The 19308-nt window shown below is 50.9% G+C and overlaps 2 protein-coding genes across 6 annotated transcripts in view; one reads left to right on the top strand and one right to left on the bottom strand.

Moving 5' to 3' along the window:
- Window positions 1-17756, top strand: part of HOXA3 (homeobox A3) — a 45681-nt gene extending 27925 nt beyond the window's left edge. For 3 of the 5 annotated variants that reach the window (XM_057302835.2, XM_057302834.2, XM_063605657.1), the window contains 3 exons: window positions 2084-2167; window positions 14005-14650; window positions 16047-17756. In XM_057302835.2, the coding sequence (XP_057158818.1) occupies window positions 14125-14650; window positions 16047-16852 (1332 nt within the window). In that variant the 5' untranslated portion in view covers window positions 2084-2167; window positions 14005-14124 and the 3' untranslated portion in view covers window positions 16853-17756. Of the gene's footprint in view, window positions 1-181; window positions 298-2083; window positions 2168-14004; window positions 14651-16046 lie in introns of all 5 variants that reach the window. The other 2 variants (XM_063605658.1, XM_034963838.4) reach the window with 1 other exon arrangement.
- On the bottom strand, window positions 1847-8738 carry LOC100979876 (uncharacterized). The gene is made up of 3 exons (XM_055115803.1): window positions 8409-8738; window positions 2700-2807; window positions 1847-2259 (listed from the first exon to the last, which is right to left on the bottom strand). Exons 1-2 carry the CDS (start codon window positions 8736-8738, stop codon window positions 2751-2753), a joined length of 387 nt encoding a protein of 128 aa, XP_054971778.1. The 3' UTR covers window positions 1847-2259; window positions 2700-2750.
- Window positions 17757-19308: the final 1552 nt, after the last annotated feature.

Raw genomic sequence — 19308 nt, 5'->3', positions numbered from 1 at the left:
AAATTGTAATCTTTGAGGTCACGTGACTCATTAAATAATTAATGCAGATCGTCAGGAATGGATTGGAGTCGTCAGGGCCTCACTAGGAATGAATCTCTCAGAAGTGAGATTCCAACTTACCATTTGATTTTTAAAAACACACACCCTCAGATTTATCTCCAAAAGCTTTTAACTCCTTCAGGAAGGCAGGAGAGAGCCCTCGGCAGGGAGGACGGAGCTGGCAGGCCCTCGCCAGATCTTGGGGCCTTTTCCGCAGGGTTTCTGCGAGTCCAGGGAGCGCGCCGCGTCCGGGGAAACGTGAGTTCGGGCTTGGGTTTTCTGCGGTCACATCCTGGCTTTGGTGATGAAGTGGGACGGATGCGCAGACAGTTGGTAATGTTCTGATTCACGCTGGGGTAGGCTGCAGAGATACCACAGGACGGGCGCGCGGCTTTGTTCAATTTTCCCGGCGTTCATAAATCACCCGCGCCGGGCGAGCGAGGGAGCAAGCGAGCGCCAAAAACGCGGAGAGAGAGGCCACGGCGGCGGCGGCAGCCATTGTAAAGTGAGACACCTGGGCAGCATCTCTCTGTGACTCATTAGTCTGAACGATTTATGGGGTACAGCAGCCATGAATATTAGACTTGGAGATAAGGAAACAGCAAAAATAATAACCATAATAGTTACATACTCCTAAGTGTCACGCAGGGGAGTGGTGGGTGGCGGCATAGCGGATCTTTCTGGAATGAAATTGAGAGGCAAAGTGCAGGATGGCTGAGTCCACCTTCCTCACGGTCATGCCAGGAGCCCCAAGACCAGGGGGCACTCCCTTTGGGGACACAGAAAGCAAGTTTGAACAAGAGAAAGGGGGCGCAGCGTGGATCCTGGGTCCTTTTCCTTTGGTTTGTGGGGGCTACGGGTCGAATTGTGGCAGAGCTCAGCTACCGGTGTGCGCGGCCACTTGTTCAACGTGCTAGGGGGCTCCGAAGCCAGAGGTCAGGGGACTCCTCAGCTATTTGATATCCCCTCTTAGCGCTATCTACAGAATTGCGTGAAGGCAGACAGACAGCGGAGGGCTGGTTTGGGGCAGGCTGGGGTAAGAGGTTACCTGGGTCTGAGTGAAGGGGTAGTCGGGGCAGGGATAGGTCTGTAGACGCAAAGGGCCCGCAGAGTCCCAGCGGAGCGCAGAACTTCTCCAAGCCAGGGTCCGGCGAGCGGACGATTCTTTCCCTTTTCCCCATCGTCTCCCACTCCCAGAAAGCTGACTGCCGGCTCGGTGACCATTTGCTGGTTAGAGGGCAAGAGAGGGTTGCAAATACTGTGAGGGACGAGATTTGAGCAGAATCAAGGCATCAGATCGGCTTATGGCCGCTGCGCAAGGCCAGGCAGGAGCAGGGCCCCTGAGCAGGTATTGTACCAGCCGGCGTCCCTCTCAGTTTCCAGCAGCCTTAGCTGGCCTGCTCTGAGGGACTAGGTGCTGCGGTAGCCCCGCCAGCCCACTAGGACCTAAAAGGAACGCACCCAGAGTTGAATAAACCAGAACACAAATCCTCCCAAGACTGCCTCTGGCCAGTGGACTGAACCCGGGTCTGATTTCGCGCCTACAGAAATGAACACATATTAGTGAGGTTTCAGGAGAGTCCGTGATTGAATGCTCCCAGACAAGGCTTCCTTTTGTTAGGAAAGGAAAATAAAGCAAGCATTCACATTCTCCAAGTTGTGGTGCCTGAGGAGAGAGCTCTCCGAAAGCAGCCCACACCACCAGCAAAGCCACTTCTACCTTCTCAGCTTCCTCTGTTTGCTTCATTTTCTTTCCTTCCCCACTCCCCCCTCAAAATAAAGAAAGAAAAAGGAGAAAGTATGGGTGTGGAGATGGAGTATGTATTTATTTTACAAAAATAAATCACCATCTTCGGGCCATTTGTAGACTGGAACATTTCGAGCAATGAGTGCGCCACACGGACGAGTGCCCTGGCGACTCCTTGGTGTTCGCGTCACCCCCTGGGCCACCTTGGCGCCCGCATGAGCCTCGCTTCCCACTCCCGGCCTCCAACTCCCTTCCCTCGCAGCCGCCATTCACCTTCTGCTGTTTATTTGTCTGCAGAGCGCCTGGACACCGGAAAAGGCGATTCCCTGAGCGCCTGGAGTTGGAGACAATTCCTGGTTCAGAATTTAAACATCTTTCTAGGTAAGCGCTGCTCCAAAACTCTTCGCCGCGTGGGACTTTGCACCAGGGCGGTTGGGAGGAGTTGGCCCTCCACGGTTCCTGGCAACCGCGGCCTGTTGAAAGAGGTTCTGGTCAATATTTAACTTCGGAGGAGTTTGGAGTTGGATTCCTTTAAGCTTCTTGCCCTGCGAGTGCGGGGCCTCAGGCAGACAAAGAGCCTACCCCAAAATCAGCGATGGGCAGGAGAAGCGGTTGCAGAAGGCAAAGATGGGTTGTGGAGAGTCAGAGGGAGTGTGTTCGTTTCTTCCTGCAAGCCCCAAACAAACCACTACACTGAACTTCAGGGCAAAAGCAAGTAAAGGCCACGGGCACGGGCGCGGCGGCCGCTGCGTGGGCTGCTCTCTTTGTCGACTAAGGCGACTGCGGAGGCTGTGAGTTAAGAAATTGTCACCAGTCCCAGCTCGCTGTTGAGGAAAACTTGTATCACTGCCTTGCAGTTTCTTAGACCATTTTGCCTTTCCTTCGGCATGAGAAAAATTGCTGTATTTCTAACCTTTAGGCCTTCGCAGACAGCGGGTCGTCTTCTTTCTTTCATCAGGGCTCATCATCGGTTCTTCCTACGGGAAAAGCGTGGTTTTCTATGTCTTGGCGTTTCCTTTTCCTATTTGAAACAAGGGAAAACTCTTTTAAATTATTTTCAAGTTCTGACTTAATTTGTCCTCTTAGTTTGGGATGCAGGGAGGTAATTACTGTGGTTTATTACCTTGTAAAAGATCCATAAATTACATGCCTGTTTGGGGGAGGGGCTGCTGGAATAGCTTTCAGAAGCATGGTATGAAGGAATGAGTTTGCTTTGTTCTTTCAGGAATTACTTCTTTTTAAAAAGTTTTGAGATTTTGTATTCTATTTCCTAGGCCTCCAGTCTTCCCTTAAATTTGCTCCCAAATAGATATCAGGTTGTTAATTAATTGCAACATGATATTCAGTCGTGCTATAAGGCTGATATGGTGTTCTGGATACAATTATTTTTTCCAATAGAAGGTAAACAGAGCAATAGTCAAGCTGTGTTACTTTCTCAGCTACTGTATGTCTGTTTATATCAAATATAGATGGAAAATTTCAGGAATTTGTAACTCTGTGTATATGATTTCCATCTCAGCAAACAACAGAACAATTGCATATATAAATAGTTGCAGGAATTTGGGGCCTTGTGTATAACACAATATACACATCCACACGTGTCCAGAGAACTTGGCCCATTTCTACTGCACTTGCACCCACAGGAAATATCTCATGTTAAATAAGAATCTATCATCCACACATACATACACAAACACACACACACACACACACACACACACACACACACACACAGTGGGCTAAGAGAGCCTTACCTGATGCTGAGTAGAAAATCCACTAGATTTAAGTAATGGGACAAAAATGTTAAGTGTACTTTTGACAGAGAAATCAGATTGCAGTGTTTGAGTACAGATATATCTAATCTGCCAACAGCCTTGCAAATATTGGCTAACGGTGTGTACCCTTGGTTGCCTGCTTTTTCCAAGCCAGCTTTCCCCCTATTTTGGCTCTGGTGACCAGGACCACAGTATCAGTCCCAGCACAGGCCAAGTTGGAGGCCGGTGAAGTGAGTGAAGAGGGACTGGCAGCTGGGTTTTTAAAAGGCCCGTAGCTTTGCTCCAGGAAAGTGGATTGCAGAGTGGCAAAGGAGGACTGTCAGCTGCTGGTTCCCCAGATAGGCTGCCCAGGCCAAGATCTCTCATAGAGAAGCTGTTTTTTAACCTCAAAAGTTAAATGTCTTTTGACTTTTCAGATTTTTCCCTTCTCATCCCACCAAATCACCCATCCCACCCCAAGTCATTAATGTTAATTGTTAAACAGCAGTTGGAGCATTAACTGGGATGTTAGCAGCCGTTCGGAGGCCCCAGGCTGGAGCTGAGATGCCTCTGAGCTTTGCTGGCGTTAAGGCATTTCTCTGAAGCAGTACCAATGACTTATTTCATTGATTTATTGCTTTTCTTTTCTTCTTCTTTTTTTTTTTTTTTTTTTTTTTTGACAGAGTCACGCTCTGTCCCAGGCTGGAGTGCAGTGGTATGATCTCAGCTCACTGCAACCTCTGCCTTCTGGTTTCAAGTGATTTTCCCGCCTCAGCCTCCCGACTAGCTGGGATTACAGGCATGCACCACCATGCCTGGCTAGTTTTTGTATTTTTAGTACAGACGGGGTTGCACCATGTTGTTCAGGCTGGTCTCGAACTGCTGACCTCATGATCCACCCACCTCGGCCTCCCAAAGTGCTGGGATTACAGGCATGAGCCACCGCACCCGGACAATTTATGGCTTTAAGAGTTTTCATTTGCTCGACTGTTCCAAGAGTTTTGAAGGGGGCCCCTTCTCATCTTTGAGTTCATGCCTCTTCAGAAACTTGGGGTTAGGGAGGAATTTGCCAGCAATACCTCCAGGTCCCTTTCTAGGGTATCTGGAGAGCTCAATGTGAATGATTGGTGAGGGGTATGAGGGAGGCAGCAGTAAGAATGAGAGGAGTGAGTTCTTGGGGGTCAGGAGAACGCTTTTTGGAAACCAGCTTCTACTCCTGTCCTCTATCCCCCAAACCTGAGAGAGGCAGGTTTTCACTTGGAGTTCTTACTTTCCAGCTTGTAACTTAGGTAGGAGCTGGAAAAGTTCACATGGAGGTTCTCTTCCAGCTACACCACAGATTGAACCTTACTGAAATATTGTCACCAGCTTAGGCCAGGACTTGCTTCCAGGGTATTAGGTCTCTTCTTTTATTGCCTTTCTGATTTGAACAACCCATGACCAAGTTCTCTTATGAAAGGCCTTACATTTTCATCAGACCCCTTCTGTTCCTCTGCAGGGGAGGAGTGAAGGGGAGGAATCATGCACAGCCTCCTGCAGCTGCTATAAGTGAGTCCTCACACTCAGGCATAGCCAGCTGAAGACCCATTCTCCAGGAACAAAAGAATATGGCCTGCGGATCTCACTAGCCTCAGAGCACTCTCAGAAGTTCAGAAACTAAGACCAGAAAAGAGAAGATTTTTAGACAGCCCATGAAAGGGTACAATGTTGAAATTAGTGGGCAATGTCACCAGGCAGAAGGCAGGAGTAGGGGTGGAACCAGGGGTGGGAGCAGCTTATTTGTTTCAGTTAGGTTCTTCCTGAGCACAGTTGGTTCTCTACTGGTTTTCTGCTCAAGATTATTTTGAGAGTTCTGAAGGGGGCTCTTTCTCATCTTTGAGTTGATGTCTCTACAGGAACTTGTGTGGGGGTGGGGAGAGAATTTGCTGGTGGACACAGAATTGTCTTGAAAAAGTGGGTGGACAGACCTGCCTGTGGAGAGGGTCCCAGATTGCCTTGTTAACTTAAGGCACTCCAGTGAAGGTTGATTCTTTTTCTTTTTTTTCTTATTTTTTTTTGGGAGGGTCTCTTGTAGAGCAATTAGATCATTTCCTCTGATATTTTTCATGTTTAGAAACTTATAATTCCATGTATCACTCAGTTGTGCACTGAGGAAATGCTTAAGTGCAAGTTTAGTCAGGGCACTAGGTTTCTCTAGATTTTGCAAAACCCGGACCCACCACTCTATAGCCAAGCACATCTTTCCTAGTGGGCTCCCACTGAACAAAACCAACTGGACTTGGAGGAGATGCTTTAACCTTTTGTCAGGTAATTATGTGCCTTTTTGGTTTTTCTAGCGTCTGTGGTGTATGGTGTGGGTGTTAGCAAACTCCAAACAATGGCAGGCTGTGAGGAAGTCCGCTGTCCAGGCCAGTTATTTCTGGGCCTGCCCCTTGCCTTTTGATATACTGGCCTGTGGGCCAGAGGAGATTGGGGTGCATGGGTGTGCAGGATCCAGCTTGTCCGTGGGTGGGAGGCTGTAAGGAAAGTTAAATGGCTTCTAAAAATATGAATAGCATTGCTGTAACCCTTGTGTTTGGAGGGTGTGTAAAGAAATATAAGTGGAGATAAGCTTGTATGTCTTATATGGCATTCATGGGAGGATGGCTCCAAGCATCCTATTGCTTAGACAGAACTCTTAAACTCAAAACTGCTGGTCAAGGTTCCCCACCTACCCTCCCCCAAAGCTAAATATTCTGTTTGGAAACCTAGTTCCTTCAGTGGTTCCCTATTTCAAATAAAAGGATTTAAGTTGACGTATGACCACGTGAGCACATAATACAGCGCATTATTGTGGCATTTGGAGCGGAGACCCAGACAGGCTTCGCCTGTGATTACGTTTTCTAGATTCTCTACAGAGCCAGAGCTTTCCCCCAACCCCCACGCACCCACCTCCTCCTTCTCCTTCCCCTTCTCCGGAGAGCGCTCTCTGAGCCGATTGCAGTTTTCAGCACTCATGGAGCGGTTCTGGGCGAGCTAGCCGATGGAAGTCGAGGCTATACCAGGAGGATGGAATTTATTTTAAGGTATTTCCGCCGATTGTTCATATCTAGAGTGAGTTATGGCTGTGAGAGACAAAGGTCAGGCGAGGAGACCCTGGCTCATGGACAGGACCCTCAGCCTCTCTCTTCCTTTGTTTCTCTTTTAGAACCGAAACCATTTGAAAGATTCCCAGTAGCGCCTCAGACTCTGAATTTAATTCCCTGGAAAGTGTTGGGGGTGTAAAGGAGGGGGCACTAGGGGGGCTCCTAGGTGGGCCCAGTGGCCCCCAGTGCAAGGGTGGCTTTGTCCACTGCAGCAGGGCAGGGCTGGAGTCTCAGGAGCTGATCCCCAGGCGGAAAGAGGGTCCAGAAGCCAGGTGCAGGCGGAGGCGGACCGGCTTGCAGGGCTAGACTGCCTGGGAGGGGTGGGGGATGGGTGGGTGAGAAGGGGAATCTCTCCCAGGATGGCGGTGTTTTCAGGCAGGGGATGGAGGATTAGGGGCTGACCTGAGCAGCCGGAGCAGCTGGAAGAGGGAAATCGATGAGGGAAATGTGCAGATGCGCTGCCATTTTATTGATGATGCTTCCAGGCACTTTGTTTAGTGCCAGATTGCAGAGCATGCTTCCCCACAAGCCGGACCCAAGAAGCCAGACCCAAGGATCTGAACCGGAGGGCCCGCCATTGTTTCCCTGAGCACCCTCTGCCCCAGAGGGTTGAAGAAAGACAGCTCAGACCTAGGAGAGCCTTGGGGTGGGGTGAGCATGCTGGATGCCCAGGGGCTCCTTATTCTAACATTCGGGAGACAGAGGACGGAGGGAGCCAGGATTAGGTTTGGACTTCATCAGTGCGCCTGATCTGGGCATTCCTTGTATACCCCCAGCTGGCTTGGAGAGTTCCGGAACTGGCCAGTGGGCCCTGGGTTGGAGGGAAGTCCAGAGACAAGAGTCCTCAGGAAGCAGAGGCAGACATCTCTCCAGCTTCAGAGCCTCCAAAACAGAGCTGTAGCCAGGGTGGAGGCAGATGAAAGTTAAACTGCATGTTTCCAGATTATTGGGAAAGCCCCAGCTAATTGGGCTTTGGGGATCCCACACTCCTGGGAAGGGTGGGAACTCCCTGGAAAGGTGCAGGAAACTCTATTATGCTCCTTGCAGTAGGGAAAGGGATGCTTATAAGGAGTCAGAGGTCGGATGTGCCCCTTTCACTTCTTAAAATATAGATTATTTCTTTCTGTACGTGAAAAAAAAATCAAATCAGGCATCCCCTACTTGAGTGGGATTTACTACCCCAGAACGAAAGGGCCCTTCTGCCCTCCCCAATGCCGGCCTCGGCAGTAACCAAGTGTTTAACTGAGGCCCTTTCAAGTGCTCTAAAACACCCCTTGGAAATAAAATGTAAGCTTTAATTGCTGTTCAATTACTTGTCAGCATTTCATATGATTTATGACCTAGTTCTGGCGCATTTTTGACCCAGTTAAAGACTCATAAATAATATAGTTTTGCTAGAAAGAATGAGAGAGGGAATAGAGGTTTGTTAGAGGCATCTTTTTATTGTTGCTTCAGTGCCAGCAAGCTGAATAAATATCTAAGGATGGACTCTGGTTCTACATAAAAGCATGCACAGTGAGAAGCCAAGAGCCACATTTATAGAGCTCAGATTGGTTTTTCCTCCCATGAAAGTGCTAAAGTGAGTCCATTATGTATAATGCTAAACTATTAGATATCAAAAAAGGCTAGTCCCCTTCTACCTCGAAATGCCAGCTTCACCCTCACAGGCAAGTACATTTCCTCAATAATTTTCCTCTCTATTCTGTGATTTTGGTGCCTCTTCTTACCCACGATATTCCTCACCTTCCTCCTTGGCTGCACAGCCTTGGAACCGCCAGAGGCCCTCTCAGACGCCTTCAGGAGGACACCCCTTGAATGGTAGAAAGGCACCACGGGCACCTTTGCTGCTCCAAGTATTCTTCTAGTGCCGAGAAAATCTTTTCTTCTAGTCCCCCTGGATGAGAGATCGGGAGCCATGGGGATTTGGGGGAATTGGTGGAACCAAGGGGTCCTCTCAGTAAAGAAAAGCTCTGCGGTTTTGGGGGAGCCGGGTGAACTGCTGTGGGATTTGTCTAGAAAGGGCGCAGCGGCGGCGGCTGGTAATTTCTGGAGGTGGAAATCAACAATCGGCATTTTCGCTTAAAAAACAAAACAGCAATAGCAAACCAACAAATAAAAACCTTCCGCCAGCATAAATTATTATTTTAAAATAATCTCGCCTACGCTTGCTCCAAAGCCAGTCCTTTGGATTTCAGCAGAGCGGCTTGAGGCTGGGGCACCGACCATCTGCGTGCCAGGACGCCGGACCTTCATCTTGAGGTCGGAGCCCCACTTCTGCCCGCTGAGGCCCGCGGCCCAGGAGCCACGTATCGGGGCGGATAGAGGCCCTGGCCGGAACGAAGCTCCCGCCCCAGATCTCCCTGGGCTCCCACGGCTCCTCAGGTCCGGTCCCCGCGTTTTGCCCGGCAGGGTCTTGGCGCCAGTGGAAAGGTATGCTTTCAGGGCGCCCCAGCCCTTGCTCGGGCGCCCTCGGTCCCCTTGGCCCAGAGAATCCCTTCCCCTGGCAGGTTCTTATGGAGAGCTGGCCTTCCCGGCAGCTGGCTTAGCTGAGAAGGCGGTGAGAGTCGCGTCAGCAGTTTGGAGGAGAAAGTGCGGGTTGATTATTGACCCACGCCTTCTTTCTTCAAATGCCACATCCGACCGGGCGGGTTTGAAGAGAAAATGCCGCCGAACGGATTTTTGCGGCTGGCTCTCACCTCCTACGCGGCCAGCTCCCCCTTTCAAGTTGCTCTGCAATATGCCATAAGGAGCAAGTGTTTGCTGTTTTGTGCTCTGTTTACAGCTTTGGGGCGCCGAGTCATAAATCTTGCCCAGCCATAAATGACAAAAACCATTGGTATGCATGAGGCCACCCTGGCCCGGAGTGCTTTTTGATTTCTCCCTTTTCCCCTGGCTTTGTTTTTGCTCTAAGGTGACACTTTGGCTCCTTGACAGTTTAAACATACTACTTATATTTTTAACACCTTCCTTTGAGAAGGACCCGCCGTTGACGCCTTGGTATTGCAGCAAAAGAGAGAAATCTCCATTTCTCTCTTTTTGCCACACTCATAACCTTTGCAGAGTTTGCTTCTGAAGCTGGGAGCAAAGGAGGCTTTAGGAGGAAAATCATCCACTTTCAAGTTGTGGCAATATTACCAGGCAAATTCGGACCTTTCTTTTGCCCAGCTCAGCGTTACTCCATCCCACTAATGAGGAAAATATGTATATATATATATATACATACATACATATATATATATTTTAGGAATCCGTTTGAGAAACCACATATTCCTCTGCCCTGCGTGTGTGTGTGTGTGTGTGTGTGTGTGTGTGTGTGTGTGTGTATGATGTCGGTTTCTGTTGGGGTCAGAGCTTTCTCTGTCTTCCCTGTGGGTGAGCTGCGTGTCTGCACTCTGAAATGGGCACATGAGCCCTGGAGATCCGCGTTTCTAAACACCCTTGTTTGTACCTGAGCCCAGAGCATCCCATTTCACTGCTGGAACAAGTACCTGTCTCTCCCAGGACATTTTTCTCCTGGCTGCTAGGATGTCAGCAGTTTCTGCCTGAAAATTTAACCAAAGAGAGCCCAGTTGGCTCTTGAGGGTCTCTAGAGAAAAGCCTTATCCCAGCTCCCCACACCCCCACCCAAAGATCTGTTTGGGAGTTGCAGGTGAAGTAAACTGGGCAAAGTCTGGGAAACTCACTTTTCTTGGTTCTCTTTCCCCTCACCCCACAATTGGAAGTGTCCAGGGCAGAGGAATACGAAGTTTCTCAAACGAATTCCTAAGAAATAGAGCCCAGCAAGAGAGCCCCTTTGTGAGAGCCGTTTGTCCTCATTAGCATAATTTTCCTGGACTTTCGTGACGCCTGGGAGCAGGAGAGGGAGGGCGTTGGGGGGTGGGGGGAGGCTGCCCTCCTCCCGCCACCGCCGAGCTCCCCTTCTCCCTCCGGTCCCTCCCCTCGCCTCAGCCCCATCCCCCACAGCAGCCCGCGCTTCCCCAGCCGCCTTGGTCTCCCCTCCCGCCCGCCCCAACACCCCCCACCGCACCCCCGGACCAGACGCTGCTCCGCGTGTAATATTCATAAGAAACATACCCAAGTCGGTGCCACTAGCCCAGGCAGAGCCCGGCGCCGCACTAGCGCTTATCTCCGGGCCGCGGCTGCTGCCCTCGGGAAGGGCAGGGGGCGGGGGTGTGGGGGAGGGGTGGGTGGGTGGGGTGGGTGGGAGGGGGGTCCAAGCCGCTCCAGTCGGCCCTGGGCGAGCCGTGCTGGAGCAGCGAGGCGGCCACGCTCTGCGCGGCGGTGACCGGGCCTCGGGGTCTCCAGCCCGCCTGCCATCTCGGCTGATGCTGAGGGTCCGTGCCCATCCCGCGCCGAGGGGACCCGGCCGGGCCGCCAAGCCAGGCCGGGGGCCAGAGCCCGTGTCCGAGCCTGAGCCCGAGCCTGCGCTCGCAGCGCTTGTCAGAAGTTAAGGTAAGCAGGGCCGCAACCGGCCGCTCCCGGCGCTGAATGGCGGAGTTTACGTCTCGGTGATTTATGGCTGCAGACTTAAATCTCGGTTCAAGAAGAGTTCACAAGCCGGAGCTTCCTTCCCGGCAGTGACTGATACCCTTACACTTCGAGTTCAGGCCGCTTTCCCATCCCCGCCCCCACCTCTTGCCTCTCCCCTAGCCCAGCCTTAACTTTTCTGGGTTGCAGAGGGAAGGAGAGGTGGGCAGGGGACTCGGGGCTCCTATCCGACGAACCCGCTCAGATTTGGGGTGAGGGAAGGCTAAGAAAGAGGAGGGAATGGGAAGAGGGAGCGATGTCTGAAGGACGGAGGTTGAATTTGGGCACATCTTCCAGAGAGACAATAGGGCTTGCTTCTTGCACTCAATTTAGCCTCTTCAACTGTCTTTCGGCTCTTGCACCTGGGGATTATTGTCCAGAAACAGATCTTTGTGGAGGAATCTCCCCTCATCCCCAGCCCTTGCTTGGCGGTACAGAGCAAAGTTTCCTGGCTGGCAAATCTCCAACTTCTTTACTAGGTTGCAAACTTTGGGGGCTGGGTTGGGGTGGGGGGATGTATGAGCTCCAAGGTGGTGGTCTGCTGACCTCAAACAATAGGAAGGATTTTGGTGGGATCCCAGAATCGAATTTATATTTTAAGTTTACGAGGGCTGTTGTATGCTCTTTGATTTTCAAAGATATTTTTGTTATTTTGTAAGACAATGCACAACTTGATAAAAAGGCTTAACTAAGTAGCAGGCTGGTATAACGTGATAATGGATTAGCAAGTCACTAGAAATATTGCATGTGCAAAATCAGCTTTTGTTTTATCTAATATCTTGCTGTTCGAGTGTCTAATTTTCTTAACCTGACATTTTATTTTACACAAGCCTGGTATCTAAAAAATTTATAATGGCAGACATTGACACTGCCAAATGTAATAGGAACTGTTTTCAGTAAAAGAAAAGGAAATGGATACACTAAATTGCTATTCAGTTTTAAGTTTTACTTTATCCTTTATTTACTTTCAACCATGGTATGTGTAGCTTCCTATTTCCAAAAGAGAAACAATGCTCCAGGGCTCATGATCACTGACAATAACTCTGGATAAGCGATGCTGTAATTTTTAATCGAGGTTCTGGAAAATTAATTGTGCCTGTTGTGCAGATGTTGGTAAGATTGTTGGCTTAATAATGAAATCTAAAGGAGTCCATTATCAACAATGGAATTATAATCATCTACTGGTAGATGCAATACATTATCTTTTTTTTTCTAGTTAACAAAGCATCTAATATTCCTGGAAAACTTGAATAACTCTGGGACTCAATATACGTAGTTGGATTGAATGTTAACCATTTTCTTTTGAATTTGTTATAATTTTCTTGAGTGGTCAGAGGGACTAAGATTCTGAGTGTGTGTGTGGGTGAATATTTGAAACTCACATGGAACTTTTCTGTGCTGAGAACTAGAGGTTGACCATGCAGTGGTTGAAAACAAAAAGAAAACAGATTTAACTATTGCAAACTGCTTTCTAAATGAAAGAGGGTTGAGGAGGTTTTCAACTGCTTTTTAGATTTTCAGGGTTATCCTTTACTTGGTATTTCTGAAGCAGGTAAATAGGCCAAGTAACAAAATATCAACAACAACAACAGCACACAAAGATCAGGAAACTCTGGCAGGATTTTATGGCTTGTGCTTCCATCCCTCGTCCGGAGCCAAATGACCCCCATACATCAAATTACATAGCAGTTTCTAAGACAGAACCTATTATCGTTAAGTTGGAAGGAGAGTTCAAGCTGTGGTCATGGAGATGAACGCTGGTTTTTCAGGTTCCTGGAGGGTTTTTTTCCCCCCTCTAATCCATCATGTTTTAACAGGTAGAATTTGATAGTTGCCCTGAATAACAGCACCTTAGAAAGTCCAAGACAGGAGGTTCTGGGAACCTTCTGTAACTGGGGGAAAGAAGTAAAGAAGTGGGGGTGGCTTGCTGGGAAGTGCCTGAGAAACAGGGAGAGGAAAGGAGTAAAGAACTCTCCAGGATTTTAGAGTTGTGACTTGCTGGGTGGGGTGTTACTGTTGGTCCCTCACCCTAAACACACACACACACACACACACACACGCGCGCGCGCGCGCGCGCGCGCGCGCGTGCAATGTGTTCCACACAAAGTTTTCCCTCCCCCCTTGGCTTGGCCACAAGGGGTTCATTTGGAGGAGGTGAGTCATATCCCCAACAAGGTGGATTAACTTCCTAACAAGCTCAGCTTCTGAAATCCAGCATGGTTGGATGGGGCAAATTGCCTGAAATTTTTTGTGCAAACCTCTCTTGGGAGCAGGAAGGTCCAAGAAGGAGCTGGGTGGGAAGTTACCCCATCTCAGGGCTCTTTTGGCAAACATCAGTCCTAAAGCGGAGAAAACATTGGCGACCCAAGCTCCCCTTTGCCTCCTCGTTCCCTTCCCAACATTCCCAGAGTGGAGGAGTCTTGGGCCCTCTGGAGGAGGCCAAGGAGCAGAAACTAAGCGACACCCCAAGTTTCTCCCTCCCTGGAAAAGAAAGATCCCAGCCTTTTTCCTTTCTAGCCTATCAAGCCTTTCTCCTTTTGGACCCCGGCTCCTGAGAGTCAGCTTGCGGCCCTCACTCATTCTCCTTCTCCGCGGAAAATCCCCCAACTCCAGACGCAAGTTAAGCAAATATTTGTAGCAGCCAGTAAATTCCAGCGGTTTTTTATAGCGCGGCTCCCTGCGCCCGGGGCCAAGTCGTGCTGCTAAATATTGCTGACCACTTTTTCTTTTATGGCTTTCATGTCACTTAGCTATTGAGAGTAAGATGGATTTGCGCGGAGCCCTCACCGCGCTGCGCTTCTCGCCCCACCAGGTCTGCGCGGGGCGGCCATTGGCGGCGGAGTGTCACGTGACCGCGGGGGCGTGCCAATGTGCGCCCTCACGGGTGTCAAACCCCTGTCAGAGTGTGCGATCAAGATCGTGAAACAACGCGATGCAAAAAGCGACCTACTACGACAGCTCGGCGATCTACGGTGGCTACCCCTACCAGGCAGCCAACGGGTTCGCTTATAATGCCAATCAGCAGCCGTACCCGGCGTCCGCCGCTTTGGGCGCCGACGGCGAGTACCACCGACCCGCCTGCTCCCTCCAATCTCCCTCCAGCGCCGGGGGCCACCCCAAGGCACACGAACTGAGTGACGCGTGCCTGCGCACCCTGAGCGCCCCACCTAGCCAGCCTCCAAGCCTGGGCGAGCCGCCCCTGCACCCGCCGCCGCCCCAGGCCGCGCCCCCTGCCCCACAGCCGCCTCAGCCCCCACCTCAGCCCCCTGCACCTACCCCTGCCGCGCCTCCGCCTCCCTCTTCTGTCTCCCCTCCTCAGAATGCCAGCAACAACCCTACCCCTGCCAACGCGGCCAAGAGCCCCCTGCTCAACTCACCCACAGTGGCCAAACAAATCTTCCCCTGGATGAAAGAGTCTCGACAAAACACAAAGCAGAAAACCAGCAGCTCCAGCTCAGGTAAAGGAGTGCCTTCTGGAAGAGGGTCCTCTGGCCTGGCTCCTGGTCCCCAAGCTACTGCCCACGACATCCAGCACAGCCTAGGAGCGATGGAGCATGTCTGGAATTCACTGCTCCCACACCACTGCCTACCAAAAAGGTTTTCATAGTCTTTGCAACTTAGGGAGGTGATAGGCCTCTGTAGGCTGGAAAACACCAGAGACCTGCTGGGAGTCCCTCTGGACTTCTCCAAGGGCAAGTAGGGTCTAGTGCAGTTGGAATCTCTTCTTGCTCCACTCTTGGAGTTAGGACCTCTGTGCAGAAACAACCTGAGCTCCACTGTCTATCTTTTTAGCACAGCTCTTCTAATGAAACAGTGACATCCTCCCCTTACTGAAATGTGGCAGAATAAAAACAGGCCTAATCACCCTCCAAGACAGAATCAATGCTTTGCCTATAATCAGAGCCAATTTTTGCTCCAGCAGATGGAGTGGCTGCCTTACCTCTGGGAAGACCCTACTCAGACTTAGTACAATGAAAGCAGCCAAAGATCTCCTGGGGGAGGGGGATGCAGACTTATCATCCTAATGGGAACCACATGGGCCTCCTGGAAGCAGGCTCCAGTAGAGGAAAGGCCCCAGGCTTTAGGCTTCCTAGCATTTTGGTTACCTTTGCCCCTGCCTTCTCCAGTTGCCAGTGCCCTGCTCTGAGCCTGAGCATCTGGGACTTCCAGAGCTAGGATCTGGGGGGCCAGGGAAGACAGAAGGGTACAAGATTAGTGGACAAAAGCTGGGGCTGGCTGCTTGATGACATAGGGAACCCTAAAGAATAGGACCTAGCATGAAGGGCCTAGGCCTCCCCACCAGAAATACCTTCAATGGGATCTCTTCTTTGGGCAGAGAAGGCCTTCCAGTTTGAGGTTTCCAGTCTGCCCATCTCCTCTGGGTAGAGAGAAAAAAGTGGCCAGTTGAAGCTACTGCCTAATTATTGTCAGACAGTGTGGGAGGGAAATGAGTGTGTACATTAGGTTTCCCACATTTCAGTTACTGTGAAGAGAATGGAGATGCTGAGACCGGCCCACAGGGAGGCTGTTGTCCGATAGGCCAAAGGGACCAGTAAATGAGTCAGAAAGCTAATAGCTCTAAACAGAAAATCCAGACCAGGAAGGCAAACCGGGGGTTCTACTTCTCTGTCCTTTCCCCCCTGAGAAGGCTGTGATTTGCTCCTTGGCTGAATGAGGGAGTATCACTGTTTTACCCACCAGGAGAGAGGATAGCACCTAGTTCCTACTTCTCTCTGGGACCTGACGGATGCAGGAACCTTTGGGGCCTGGTGGAAGGAGGGGCCGGGCTGGGTCAGGGGCTGGGCGGGGCCGCGGCAGCCCCTGACGCCGCTCTTCCTCTCTCTGTCCTCGCAGGCGAAAGCTGCGCTGGCGACAAGAGCCCGCCGGGGCAGGCTTCGTCCAAGCGCGCGCGCACGGCCTACACGAGCGCGCAGCTGGTGGAGCTGGAGAAAGAGTTCCACTTCAACCGCTACCTGTGCCGGCCGCGCCGGGTGGAGATGGCCAATCTGCTGAACCTCACTGAGCGCCAGATCAAGATCTGGTTCCAGAATCGCCGCATGAAGTACAAAAAGGATCAGAAGGGCAAGGGCATGCTAACGTCATCGGGGGGCCAGTCTCCAAGTCGCAGCCCCGTGCCCCCCGGAGCCGGTGGCTATCTGAACTCTATGCATTCGCTGGTCAACAGCGTCCCGTATGAGCCCCAGTCGCCCCCGCCCTTCTCCAAGCCCCCCCAGGGTACCTACGGGCTGCCCCCCGCCTCCTACCCTGCGTCCCTGCCCAGCTGCGCACCCCCGCCACCCCCACAGAAGCGCTACACGGCGGCAGGGGCGGGCGCAGGGGGCACCCCCGACTATGACCCGCACGCTCATGCCCTGCAGGGCAACGGCAGCTATGGGACCCCACACATACAGGGAAGCCCCGTCTTCGTGGGGGGCAGCTATGTGGAGCCCATGAGCAACTCCGGGCCAGCCCTCTTTGGTCTAACTCACCTCCCCCACGCTGCCTCGGGCGCCATGGACTATGGGGGTGCCGGGCCGCTGGGCAGCGGCCACCACCACGGGCCGGGGCCTGGGGAGCCGCACCCCACCTACACGGACCTTACCGGCCACCATCCTTCTCAGGGAAGAATTCAGGAAGCACCCAAGCTCACCCACCTGTGATAGTGGGCTTGGGGCTACGCGCCAGGAGAGTCTCCCCCCACCCACCTTTTTTCTTTGGTTGCTTTTTTTTTTTTTTTTTTTAAGGTTCTTCCTGCCCTTTCCTTCCTTCCTTTTCTCTCTTCTCCGCCCCGCACTCCGTTTCCCGGTTTCCCCCCTCGTTGGTAAGGCGTTTTTATAGTTTATGTGACGTAGCAATCTTGGTTGCTGGAATGGCTGTATCATAGCGATATTTATCTCTTCCTGCTCCTCGATAGGCCACTGGCCCTGCACCCTTTACCTTCTCCACTCTTTGATCAGAAACAGGGTATATGAACAAATTTTCTAGTCGAGTTTTCAACGTGAATTTGTTCGTACATTATGGCTCCCGAGGGGAAGCGATTACTTTTTTTAATTTTAATTTTTTTTAATTGCACTTCTTGTAAAGAGTGAGAAAAAAAATCAAAGGCGCTTTGAAACAGGGGCTCTCTGTGCAAGGATGACTAAGTGTACGTCTTTCCGTGTGTGTATGCTGGTGAACAGTCAGATTTATTTATATTTTTTTGCAAGCATTGAATAATCTAAGTTTTAAATATTATTTATCCCCATCCGTTCGTATTTATATTAAAGAATTCTGTACCCTGATGGTTCAGAAGGGTTCTTGGGCCTTTTGTTCAATTGTGTATTGGCGTACTTAGAATTTTTTTTTATTTGAAAGAGAAATATAATTCCTTTAAACGGTAATGATGCAATAAAACCAGAGAAGATCCAGCTTTTGAAAACAGTGATTTAGGTTGGTAACATCCGGCAAAACTGAAAAAAAAAATCTGTAAACGCGAAAAATACTAGATTTGTTTTGAGAGTTCTACATTCCTTGCTGCTCACATTCTGAGAAACAAAAAGAAATAAAGTTTTATATTCTGAATAATATCCGTGTTAAGAAGGGGTTCTTTGGCCGAAGACGTGGGTCTGCGTGGAATTCAGGCCGAGGCGAACCGGCAGAGCAGGCCGGACGCAGCAGCCCTCGGGCTCCAGCATGGGGCCTGGCCAGGCTATTCGCCTGGAAGCTCGGCGAATTCTCAGGATGGCGGCTGGGGCTCCAGGCGGCTGCGGCAGCTCTGGTAACGCCGTGCGGCGGGCCAGCTGGGCTGCCCGGTTCCCAGCTGCTGCGGAGGCAGGCTGAGGGCGCAGGGGCTGCCGAGTGCTGTGCACGGAAGAAACAAAGACAGCCCGGCCCAAGGCGCAGCGGGAGCGCACAGGTGCCCCGCGGCCCAGCCGGGGGATAACGCAGGGCGGTCTTCTGCTCCGCGCTCTTCCTCGGGTCAAAGCGGACCAACTAACGCCTAAACCTCGGTATTAGCTAGCCGCGCAGAGGATGCCGAGCACTTTCCGGGAGCAATCGGACTCCTGGTCTCCTCTGGGGATGCTTCGCGGTCTGTTATCGCGTCAGGAGGAAAGAATTGCTCCAAAAATCTGCACGCGGAGCGAAACAGTTTGAAAGGGACTGAGGCTCACCCAGGTCTCCAGCAAACGGAGGACTGAACTGGGGAGAGTCACCCTGAGCCAGCCCTTCCCTGGACTGCCGGAATCCCAGCATTAGCTTCCTGCTGAATGTAGTATTTGGCATTCTCTGAATTTATTTCCTCTCCTTCCCCCACCCAGCTTTCTTTTTATGGCCCCAGGGGGAGGGGGAGAGAGCAAGGAGATCGGTATCTTTGTAATAAAACTGCAATTTTATAAATACTTTTTTCATTTGATGTTGTAGGAGCTAAATATTACATTTCCACTCCTGGATTTAAGATAGGGCTGCTTACTGACTGGCTAGTAGAGGCAAAACAAGGCACAGTAAAGGGAAATATTTTCATCTTCAGATTTAAGGATTCCTCGAGAAAGGAATCAAATTCAGAAAATGCAAACCTCAGACCTGCATCCCCATCATCACCCCCTTCAGAGCTAGAAGCGAGGAACTGCTTTCGTCTGGGGATCAGGAGCATCGGATGTGAGAAATAAATCCCTATTCTCCCTGGATTGTATCTTTCAGAGGCAGAAGTGGAAAATGTCGCCATTTTGTTTGCAATCCAAAATATCCATCATCATGGCCTTTATCTTCCCCCTGTGAAGCTCCCTCAGATTATCCTTAGAAGCAGGCGCTGGAGCCATTTCTGGGTACCTGCTGGGTCCCAACGAGCTGCTTTTAGAGAAACTCCTCACGGTTTAAGGAAAAGGCTCGGAGGATGCCAAGCCAGGCTGCTGTGGAGAGCTCAGTGTTTCTCTCACACCCAGAGGTGCTTTCCCCATATCTGTCCTAAGGCTGCTGATATATATATATCCTTTTTAAAGGGTTTGGGCTATGGGAGAAATAGATTTCCTCTCCGCACCTCAACCTCTGTGCCAAAATATGGCGCACCTCAGAAATGCAGAGGCTGCAAAACCAGGCTTTGTGAAGACTAGAGCTTCCACCTTTTGGTCATGCTAAGCAG

The sequence above is a fragment of the Pan paniscus genome, chromosome 6 (genome assembly GCF_029289425.2).
Source record: "Pan paniscus chromosome 6, NHGRI_mPanPan1-v2.0_pri, whole genome shotgun sequence".
Classification (NCBI taxonomy): domain Eukaryota; kingdom Metazoa; phylum Chordata; class Mammalia; order Primates; family Hominidae; genus Pan; species Pan paniscus.
Note: the sequence above shows the minus strand (reverse complement) of the source record. Positions and strands in the feature narration are given on the sequence as shown.